Raw genomic sequence first — 11,350 nt, 5'->3', positions numbered from 1 at the left:
ATTCTTTCAGACAAATATTGGAGTTATATTGAAAAAAGTCCTGGCTAATCCAAGCTTTATAATAGCAGTGAATTGTTGCTTCGTTTATGAAGTCCATAAAGTGCATCTGTCCATCATATAACTGATCCACACATATCCGGGGGTTAATAAAGGCCTTGTGAAGCAAAGTGGTGCATTTGTGTAAGAAAAATATCCATATTTAAAACTTTATAGACTAAAATAACTAACTTCTGGCAGGTTGCAGTACACATCGATTTACGGCAAAAGAGTAACCCTTCACGCATGTGTATTGACATTTGCACTACAGACAGTTAAATACAGCAACATCTGTTTACATATGCATCTTGCACTTCTCCACCTTAACTTGAATATGCTCATTTGCACTATATCATCCATTTCTATACTGCTCATCTTAATCTAACCTATTGTATACATTGATCTGTAACTACGTTTATAGTAATAACAATCTGTGTATAGCCTATCATATTGTATATAATATCATATACATATATTCACCTGTAAATTCTGTTTATAGTAATAGTTATCTGTCATTTCGTTGCCTTGTACCTGTACTTGTCTAATGACAATAAAGTTGAATCAAATCTAATCTAAAAAAATCGACAGACGCAGAAGCACAGAGGATAGAGCAAAACAAAATACCGGTCATGAATAAGAGTCTAAAACGAGAATTTGTGAAGAGAAATGGCGGAGGATTTTGATATAAGAGAAGAGGGGCTTGAGTTTGTTACTCAGCCAGCCCTATCCACAAAGAGTGCGATGCTCCTGTAGGCCTACATCGCAACGGGGTTACTCTTTTGCGTATGGCTTTCTGCCAGAAGATAGTTGTTGAGGGTGAGTAAATCATGTACTAATTTACATTTTTAAGGTGAACTAACCCTTTAAGGGTATGGGTTAGGTGTACGGGAAGTTTCAACAGTGTAATTATAACTATAGAAATGTATTATAGCCATAATTACATGCAGGTAATTTGTTTTTAATGTAAGTAGGCTACAATGTAAAAACACGTACACAAGTGCATTATATCAAATTATTAATTTAAATGTTAGTACATAGTTTTTTTAAGGCCACCTAATATAAAGTGAGTCCAAAAACTTTCATACAGCACCTTAAGGGGTTAAGAGGCCATGTGAATTTTTGAAGGGCTGACTTTATCCTAATAATTGTTTTATTAATATTATAATTATTGTATTTATTATTAATTATAATTATTGTATATTTACTATTACAAAATTAATATTTATTGTTGTTACTTCATTTAATTTCTTAAATTCTGGGTTATTGTGACCGAACAATATATTGATTCAGATTTTGAATAATGTCGAATTGATGTCAGGGGACGTCACACTCGCGAGAACCGATTATCTGACATAGAAATGTTTTCTACGTAGTCTCGTCCTTGGCTGTTGTTTGTTTTTGTTTTGTTTTTTAAAAGATGCAGGCGTGTAATTTGTAACATTCTACGACCGTTAGTTGAGTTACGACTCACGAGAGGCTGACAAACTAATGGATAGACACCCCAAAATAAGAGCTAGGCTGATGTTCAGAAAAGCGGAAGAGGTTTCAACAACTGATAAAACAGAGGAAAGTTGTGTTTTTAAACCTGATAGTCCTGTCAAAGCTCAACGAGTCGGTGACCCAACTAAAGTTAACAGTTTGACGTCTCACAGACAAGATCAACCACCGCGTGAAGATTTCGACGCGGTCAACATGTCCTTATCAAGAGACGTTGGGATTCAACAGGTAACGTTAAACGCTGACAGGATTATATCTCCACTTCATCCCTCGGTTCAAGATTCACTGGAGATGGGAGATTACTCAAATGCCTCGTTAGATGTTTTCTTTCTTACAGACAGGCCTCAGTCATTTAATTATCAGTCATTTAACTGTAATTTGCCCAGTGAGTTAACGTCACCTTTTCCTAAAGCAAACCATCCGCCAATGAGCGTCGCGCCTTTTCCTACAGTAACCCATCAATTAATCAGCGTGCCACCTTTTCAGATGATAAACAATCAGCAAATCAGCCAGGCGCATTTTCCGATAGTAAACCATCAGCCAATTATCGTGGCGCCCTTTCCAATGTTATACCATCAGCCAATCAGCGAGGCGCCATTCCCCACAGTAAACCATCAGCTAATGAACCGTGAGCCAATCAGAGAGGCTTCTGTGCAAGACTATACTCAAGGGGTGAACTTCAATCCGACGACTTCAGGAGCAAGTAAACAATTTTTAATTATTCAAACTTTTTAAAGCATTCATTTTAAAGTATAACTATAAAGATAAATTGTGCATTTATTTATTATGTTTTATGGTTCATGCAATTAAGATCTGTGTTTTTAGCTTTAAAGTGGAAAACCATTGACACAATAACTTGTCTTTCTGACTTTAGCACTTTTTTATGAGTATGTAAAATATTTATGTGCATGCAAATGCGGCATTTAATTTGAATTGTTTTTGTGAGCAGAAAGTAACGTGGCAAGATCTCGGAGCAAAAAAGTGTCTATCAAAAGGCCCATGAATGCCTTCATATTATGGTCGAAGATTCACAGAGCTGCCTGGTCTAAGGCCAACCCTAATGCCAGCCACTGCGACATCAGTGTCCAGCTGGGGTTAGAATGGAACAAACTGTCTGAAGAGCAGAAGCAGCCATACTACGAGGAAGCACAAAGAATCAAGGCGGAACACAGGCAGAAGTATCCAGGTAAGCTACGGGGAAAGATTCAAAGACATTAAAGTGTCCCTATTGTGCTATTTCAAAGGTTCCTAATTAGGGCTGGAACGATTTGACCTTAAATCAAAACCTCGATTACGATTTATGAAAAATTATTTTGCCCACATAGTTTACTGGTAAGGTTTGCACTGTAAATATGTTCAACTCAAGTGGCAACCTCCCGCGAAATCTCTTGAAGCCAATACAGAAGTAATTTAAACTGCAGTTCCTCGACTGGCCACTGGCCACTAGGCTCCAGAAGGAAACAGAATCTCACTGAGCCCCATGTTAAAATTCCCAACTTTACAGCAGAAAAAAACATGTTTACAGCCTGCTACAAATTGTGGTTTTGGCCTATAAGGCTAATTTTGCCCTTCATGACAACTGTGAGGGGGGTGAATTTTTTTATAACTCATTCGTATACATTATATAAAGCCTTAAAGTTCTGCATAATTAAGGGCGTGGATACTTTGAGTGGGTAGCCTTTTATCCGCTGTCTATCCGGTTGTTAAGGCTGATGTCACGCGGCAACGCTTCCGGGTCCAAACGCTCTATCTTATACCACAAGAAAAACTACAAAAGGTGCTAATATACACCCACAATGTGGTGTAATACTAGAAAAAAAAGCTTGAATCATAACCTTTTTCTCCACACCAATATTCCAGATGGCCAGAGAGTGATTCATCTTTTTTAAATCGTTAAAATATTAATGTATGTGGCTCTGTGAGCACAGAGACTGTTGTGCAAACTGTAAGTATTTCAAATGTTAAACCTGTTTAAACGTTTGATGTTTAATATGAATAAATAGCGCTCATAAATGGGCGTCGATGGCAATCTCAAGTGAAACAAGTTGAGGCTTGGACCCAGAAGCGGCGTTCCTTACGTCACGACTTAACAAGCGGATTGTCGTTGCGCCACCTAAGCTCCGCCCACATCCCTCCTCTGTACCCATTTTCTGGGCGATGGCCAGCTTGTCTCTACTTTAAGCTTCAGAACGGCTTATCAGAATCCTTTGGGTGACGTCACGGACACTACGTCCATATTTTTTTACAGTCTATGGTTCTACTATTTTTTTTTTTCTACTACTATTTCTTTTTTCTACTACTTTCTTTACTATTTCTTTGCGATTTTAAAATACTTTAAGGAAACAGATTCCCATCTATGGGTCGTAACCCATAGAGTGTCCTTGTGTCAGAATATATCAGGCATTAGTTCAACATAATACAACATAATGCACTAAAATTTCAACTAAATATCCAAATAAATTGGATAAATTACTAAACTAAATTAACTATATCAACTAAATTACTGATCTGCCCACATTTTTGCTATATGATAATTGAAATGAGCTGGATGACATCACCGTTTACTTCAGAGCGGCTGTACAGCCCAATCAAATTCCGTTGCATTATTTTATTGTTATCACTGTGAAGCTGCTTTGAAACAATCGTCATTGTAAAAGCGCTATATAAATAAAATTAACCTGACATCCAATGGTCTAAAATCGTTTCAATATTCAATCTGGCAGGCCTTAAAACAAATACAACTGCCAAAAAAAGGTTTTGTGAGGATGCAAGTGAAAGTGATCGCTTCAGTGGCTTCAGCACCGCTTATAAGAACATTGATTAACTTATCTGTATAAACTGTGTAAAACATGCAATTACCATAGTAATTCTGAGCATCCAATATAACTGCTCCTGAAGCTTTCCGTGTGCCTGCAAACTGCACTTGATGTGACTGACGGGGCGGAGTCACGTGACTAAACCCGAAATAACAAACATGGGAAAATGATGTTGGTTAGAGGCTCTAAATGAATCGTCCGGCCCTATTTCTAATTTTGTTTTGGTGGTCTCCTAAAATAGGTTCACATGCATCTAAGGTAAAAACAAAAGCACTCTTTGGGCCTCATCATACACCTGGTGGTGCAATACAATGGCAAGTGTTTTTTGCTAGTTTCAGCACAACGCAGTTTTAATTTTCACGTCCAGCGCCACATTGTTTAAATAGCAAACACACTCGCCCCCATAGGCGTGCTGGTCTGAAAACGGGGTTTGTTCAGATGTATTGTTGGCGTGTTGCTATTTTGAGAAACTTAAATTGCGTACACTTTGCTTATTACACAAACGGGTAGTAGCACACAAAATATTTTTTAAATATTAAAAATAAAGGGATTTCTCTCTGGAGAAGCATTCAATCTTTCCGCTCACAAATTCAGCCATGTACACAACATGTACACAACCATGGTGCAAGCACAACTGACTTTTAAAGAGAATGGGAGAGGAGACTCTAATTGGTTTATTAAGAGAATAGGTACAACCCTTTTGTACCACCTACCGTTTTTTATGCTGTTTAACTACTAAAAGTGGATTCGGACACACCCTAAAAGGCTGTGTGTCCACCAAAGTGTTTTTTTCACACAGCTGGCTTTTTTTGCCTGAACTACAAAACTAATTTTAAATAATGTATGCCAGTTTAGCTTAAATAAATATGAATTAAATTATGCATATATTATAACTATATGCTGGCATAAAAACAGAAACGATAAACAAAAGCACGTGGTGTCACAGGCAGTGTTCTTCAGAGTGCACCTGGAAAGACAGCAATGGATGACACTCGTCTAATCGTGAAGGTTGAGAAGCACACAGTTCTCTATGATCCACACAATTTGCTTTATAAAGACTTGCAAGTGAATGAAAAAGCATGGGAGGAAGTAGGGCTGGACGATATGGCCAAAATTTATATCACGATATATTTCTTAATTTTGGTCGATACGATATAATTTCGATATCGATATGAACTATATAAAAGCTTTAGAAAAACTACCAAGAACTGCCACAAAGGATTTCTGTACCTACAAACTTCTGACAAATTAATTTGCCAAGTCTATGAAACCTCCTCCTATAAAACTATATAATATTTTAGAAATAAAAACGGTACAAATAAATTAATGTTCACCTTTTATTTGTATTTAGCCTTTATACGAACAAGAATTGTGAAATCACCATCAAATAAACAAGATTCTCACTTCGCAGACAGTTTATTGAGCATTTTCTTTTAAGTTATAAATTTCAGTGAAGAACGATTCATAGCGCTATATTCTCCTTTTATGCAAAACTATACCTTTATCTACTGATGCACAAAAAAATAAATAAAAGAAGACTCAATTCAGTGGCCTATTTGTGCTCTGTTTGAGATGAGTGCACGCTGCTTTTTGCAAGGCTTTAAACAGGAGAAAATGATACATTTTCGTGAAGCCATGTCTGACCGTCTTTCACAAGCTTTGAAAGGTAATTTAAACGAGAATGAACGCATTGGTGTTAATACATGACATTGTGTGCAAATGTGGAAAGTATTAAAACAAATGTGCCACTTGCCTCTTACATAAATAGTCTACATGGATTATTTGTAACGCTTGGCATCGTATTGTTAGACATTAGATTGATGCAGCTATGTCGATGTATTGTTACACCCCAGTCGGGCACCTCTCCGGCACATTTTGCAGCACACTGAAACCTGAAGTTTAATATCAGATCTTAAGCCACATTCGCACGGGATTCGTATTATCTGGGGACCTCTGGTGATTTGTAATAATTGCAGAGAATGTCTGTGATCTTAATCCCGTGCGAATCGGCCATGTCTGTAATTTGTAAAGTAAAAATTCCCCCGCAAATTAGCCTACCTACCATATTTCGCCGAACACCGATCCTGTGATAACATTAGTCCCGTGCGAATCGACATCTCTGTGATTTGGCCAGGATTAGGCGGATTGTATATACTTTTTGCAAGCTTTTTTTCTCCCTGTGAGCATTTCTATCTTTATCTTTCACGAAGAATAAAGTCTGCATTCATAATGCGCACCGTTCAGTCATTCCCGTGCAGCCGCGCCCACACGGATTATACTTTCACTTTAGAATGATTATCAATTTGAGAGTAATCTGATTGAATGGTGTGTTTAATATTAACATCAATACTGTTCTGAATGAAAAACATAACAGAACAGTACAGTACAATGACAATCTTGTTTAAATAGGCGCTTTTACATTTAGTTTTGAAACTGAATCTTCCTCCGTAGGCTATATTGTCAGCTTCCTACTCGTGATAAATGAAATCTGATTCCTGCCGCTGGTCTGAGCTCAGTTCATGGCGTCTGTTCGCTAACTGAACGAAATTATATTTATTTATTAGGCTACTGTAAAATAATCAAAACGATATCGATGCCTGTTTATGATTTCATACAGCTATCTATAACGAACATCATATCCGGGAGAAGTCAGTAAATTCGAGTAAAATCACAGGCTTTGCTTATCCCGTGCGAATGCGCCACGCAAAACTCAGATGTGGAGGAGTCATTTCTAAATCACAGAGGTCCCTAGATAATACTAATACCGTGCGAATAGTGCTTTAGATAGACGAACCACTTCCACGCCACTAAAGAAAGTTAGTCTTTCTTCTCCTATCAACTATTTCTTTCTCCTTACTTGTGGAAGCTCGTTCAGTCACATTTGTGTTGCGGTCAGGGAAACTCTTTTTGTAGCTAAAACGTGCCGCGTTGGATCTATCAGCCTACTACTGCTGAGCACTGGCTGCGTGTCCGTGGTGTAGGCCTACGTCATCACGCAAGAAGCCAATCGTGTTCTGCTCTTTCTGATGGCATGCGCCCTGAACGTCAGTCATATCGAAATATCGGAAATGTGTTTAAAAATCATATCACCGTTATTGAAAAAAATTATATCGCGATATATATTGATATTGAATTATTGTCCAGCCCTAGGAGGAAGTTGGTGAGCGTGAGCGGCTCTTGGCGCTGATGGTAAGTCATTTTAAAGTGTTTTTGACAGTCTTTCGTTGTCTCACGAACGAACAACTAAATATGGATAGGTAAATAGAATGTACACACATTAATATAGCACACATACAGTATAGACATGTAGATAGACTATGATGTGCATTATTTTGTCATTTTAAAAAAAAACTTTTTTAGATAATTTGCTCATTTAGCCTACAATATATCATTAAGAAGTTTCCTCTTAGTTATTACAGTCATTTATGAATTATCTTTAAGAGGTTTATGATGGATAATGCATGTAAATTTGAATCCAATATTTCAAGACAATTTCCTGAAGTTTCTCTTTTTAGCAGTGTGCTTTTCATGGACATATAATGGCATTTCTTATATCAAAAACTCGCACTAAACTAAATAAAAAACATTAGAAACAAGTGAAACGATTTTTTAAAATAAAATAAGCTTCATAAATCTTTGATTTATTTCCATTTCAAATACATTAAAGAAAAATGCAAACGTATCCATTATAGAGTACTCTGTACACAACTGCGCGTGACAACGGCGCGTGACAAACGCTGCCTGTGTGAAAGCAAAAAGTGCCAGCGCTGCTACTGCTTTACACACGCACTGCTTCGGCGCTGCCTACGCCCTGCTTACGCGTGCAGTGTGAAGCCGGCGTAAGTGTTTTCAGCTGCTAAAAACGCTTTGGTGGACACGTGGCCTAGGTGCACTTGCTCCATGCGCTTCAAACCATGTGCTCAGATCGTTTAAAGGGGTCCATTTTCTCATAATCTGCATGGCAGCATCACCTCCTTTCTCACAGTGTCTGAAATGGATTGATAGATAAAGCAGTTTGTTTCCAATTTTGGTCCTGGTGACCCACTATTCTGATTTGATAGAATTTGTTTTCATGCTTGATTTAAAAAAATAAATAAAACAACATTATTTTTTACATATTTTACATTATTACAGTACATCTAAGTGTGTCAGATGTGAGAGACGTGAAAAATGTGCACTGTATGGGCTCCTCAGGACTTAATTTACATTTAATCATTTAGCAGAATCTTTTATCCAAAGCGACTTTCTCATATTGTGTACTTTGATCTTTGGGATTTTTCAGACCTTTTATATTCACAAACAGCTACACTACACACACTACATGTCCGAAAAAGCATAATTGGGGCACTTGAGAAAAAAATCACTGAATTTTTTTTTTCTTCTGATTTTTCTGCATGAACGCAGATTGGGTCTATCAACCAAAGAAGCGTTCCACATCCAGAGGGACACCGGCCATCCCTGCGACCCAAATCTCCTCATTCTCCACTCTGAGGTCTAACCCTTACCCAGAGCCTCTGACATCAGATGGAGACATCAGACATCACAGTCTAATTTCTCCAGGTTCTGCTTCTTATCTTTGTGTCCTTGTCTTTGAATATTCCAGAGTTAATGGGATAGTTCACCCCAAAATGAAAATTGTCATAATTTACTCAGCCTCACGTTGTTCCAGACCTTTATGAGTTTCTTTGTTCTGTTAAAGTAAAAAGAAGATTTTTTAAAGAATGTTGGCAACCAGACAGTTGATGGCACCCATTGACTTCCATAGTATTTTTTTTTCCTACTATGGAAGTCAACTTGAGGGTAAGTAATGAGAAAAGTATTTTTTCTTTTTTGGGTGGACTATCCCTTTCCAAACTTGTGGCCTAACGTTGATTACCACAAAATATAATTGTGACTCATCTCGCCTTTTTTTGGTGAGGCATTTAAGCCCAAGGTATAACTCAGCACTCAAACAACGTAATGCAGCACACAACATTTTTAAATATTAAAAATAAAAGGATTCCTCTCTGGAGAAGCGTTCGGTCTTTCCTCACGCAAATCCCACCATTTAAATAGCGAATTCACCATGGAGCAAGCACAACTGTCGAAACGTTTATTATTTAGTCATTCGTTTTATTTTATTTTATTTGTACAGATCTTAAAAGCATTAAAATCGTGATTAAGTGATTAACATATTTTTTTTTTATTATTATTAAATTTCCTACTGCCTAACAATTACCTTGTCCATATCATGTCATTTAATTGCAAAACATTAAACATTTATATATAATATTCTTTATACATGTATATAATAGTCTAATGTGAAATAAATGCTAAAAGCATGAATAATAAAGATGCAAATGGCATCTACAGTAGGTCTTTGACTAGGTCTTATCGTCTTTATTGTGCTTGATATAAAATAAAAGGTGCTTTAAAAAGTCCTTGAACCTGGTGGTCATGAAAGAGTGGGAACCCTGTATGTTTAATTTTTTATAGTGTCTCTAAGTCGTCAAACAAAAAAATATATTTCAGTAATGTTTAAAATAAAACACTAATCAAAGGGTTAGTTAACCAAACATAAAAATCCCGTCATTAATTACTCGCCCTCATGTCGTTCCAAACCCGGAAGACCTCTTTTCATCTTTGGCACATAAATGAAGATATTTTTTATGAAACCCAAGAGGTTTCTGAACCATCCATAGGCAGCAACACAACAACCACTATCAAGGCCCAGAAAGGTAGTAAAGACATTGTTAAAATAGTCCATTTGACTGCAGTGATTTTTTTATCGAGGTCTTTACTACCTTTCTGGGCATTAAAGGTTGCAGTTGTTGAAGTTGTTGCTTGCGGCTGGTTCAGAAACCTCTTAGATTTAATAAAACATTTATTTGTGTTGAGAAGATGAACAAAGGTTTTATGGGTTTGGAACGACATGAGGGTTAGGAATTAATGACAGAATTGACATATTTGGGTGAACTAACACTTTAATAACACTAAACACGAATGAATCAATCAATCTCACATTTAAGGTTTTTCAAAACCCTGGTTTGGGTGGTTTAACATTTATATGGCGGCAAATTACTTTTCACCCTAAAAAAATTTCAATACATTTTTCAGCCAACACAAACCAAGCCATGGAGTTGCAACAATGTGTTACGAACAGTCTTCACTCTGCTCCTCCTCACTCTATGTTCTCTGCAAACCTCCACATGACTGGACTGCAGACATACCCAGAGTGAGCTTTGAAAACCCCTTGCTATATTGTATTGTTTTTGTTTGTTTGTTTTGTTTTTGTAATGACTATAAATTCTCAAATAAAATGTTTTTAATAGATAAGATTTGTAATGTTACTTTTCATATTCTGAAACCCAAATTGTGTTTTCCTCACAGATCCATCGCATATTCAAGCCATTCTTGCCATGTCGCTGACTTCACGAGCCATTATGAAGACCAGAGGCGTGAGATGTCTGTCTTGAATAGTGAATATTCCCTCTGTGACAATAACTAAAAGGAAAGTCTTTTCATGAATTCTAGACTTCTGGGCTCCTGTTTATTCTCTTGACTGGACTGCACTAGAGAGTGCTGCCATTTACATAAACCCACTGTCATAGTAATGATTGTTTAGAGTTTATTAGTTTTTTAAGGTTCTATTAAAATAATTTAAAAAAAAATTAACTTTTGAGAGTGTCTGCATGCTCATGAACAATGCTAGGGAATGAGAAACATGCATCTGTTATGAATCCGATCAGGCTCTGAATTGTGATTGCCAATCATTTTTAAATGCAACTTGAATGGTGTGTCACAGATTTTATTTTTTTCCAGACCTGTCAGACACCTGGCGCAATGCGACAGCAGGCCCAACCCAGGTGTTTTTTGCTAGTTTCAGCCCGTCACAGTTTTCATTTTCACGTCCAGCGCCATGTAATTTAAATAGCAAATGCACTCCCCATATGTTCGCCCATGGGCGAGCTGGTCTGAAAACCAGGTGTGTTCAGGTGCAGTGTTGGCACATTGCTATTTTG

The 11,350-nt window shown here is 37.2% G+C and overlaps 1 protein-coding gene across 3 annotated transcripts; it reads left to right on the top strand.

The window, feature by feature from the left end:
- The first annotated feature begins 1,402 nt into the window (after nt 1-1,402).
- On the top strand, nt 1,403-10,956 carry LOC137046695 (transcription factor SOX-30-like). Of its 3 annotated transcripts, none has more exons than XM_067424040.1 (6): nt 1,403-1,761; nt 2,020-2,236; nt 2,483-2,719; nt 8,754-8,909; nt 10,446-10,563; nt 10,719-10,956. In XM_067424040.1, the coding sequence occupies exons 1-6, from the start codon at nt 1,525-1,527 to the stop codon at nt 10,834-10,836; spliced, it is 1,083 nt and encodes a 360-aa protein (XP_067280141.1). In that variant the 5' UTR covers nt 1,403-1,524; the 3' UTR covers nt 10,837-10,956. The 3 variants fall into 3 exon arrangements, with proteins under 3 accessions (XP_067280141.1, XP_067280142.1, XP_067280140.1); XM_067424041.1 differs by having other exon boundaries at nt 2,113-2,236; nt 10,719-10,955; XM_067424039.1 differs by having other exon boundaries at nt 1,403-2,236.
- The last annotated feature ends 394 nt before the right edge of the window (nt 10,957-11,350 follow it).

Source organism: Pseudorasbora parva, chromosome 18, assembly GCF_024679245.1.
Source record: "Pseudorasbora parva isolate DD20220531a chromosome 18, ASM2467924v1, whole genome shotgun sequence".
NCBI classification, from domain to species: domain Eukaryota; kingdom Metazoa; phylum Chordata; class Actinopteri; order Cypriniformes; family Gobionidae; genus Pseudorasbora; species Pseudorasbora parva.
The sequence above is the reverse complement of the archived record's forward strand: the minus strand, read 5'-3'. Positions and strand labels throughout refer to the sequence as shown.

What these genes read in the sequence shown, in the direction of transcription:
- LOC137046695 (XM_067424039.1), top strand. Translation starts at nt 1,525, where the DNA reads ATGGATAGACACCCCAAAATAAGAGCTAGGCTGATGTTCAGAAAAGCG. An exon ending in TCACAGTCTAATTTCTCCAG is followed by an intron (nt 8,910 to 10,445) that starts GTTCTGCTTCTT and finishes TACATTTTTCAG; the next exon opens with CCAACACAAACCAAGCCATG. An exon ending in GGACTGCAGACATACCCAGA is followed by an intron (nt 10,564 to 10,718) that starts GTGAGCTTTGAA and finishes TTTTCCTCACAG; the next exon opens with ATCCATCGCATATTCAAGCC.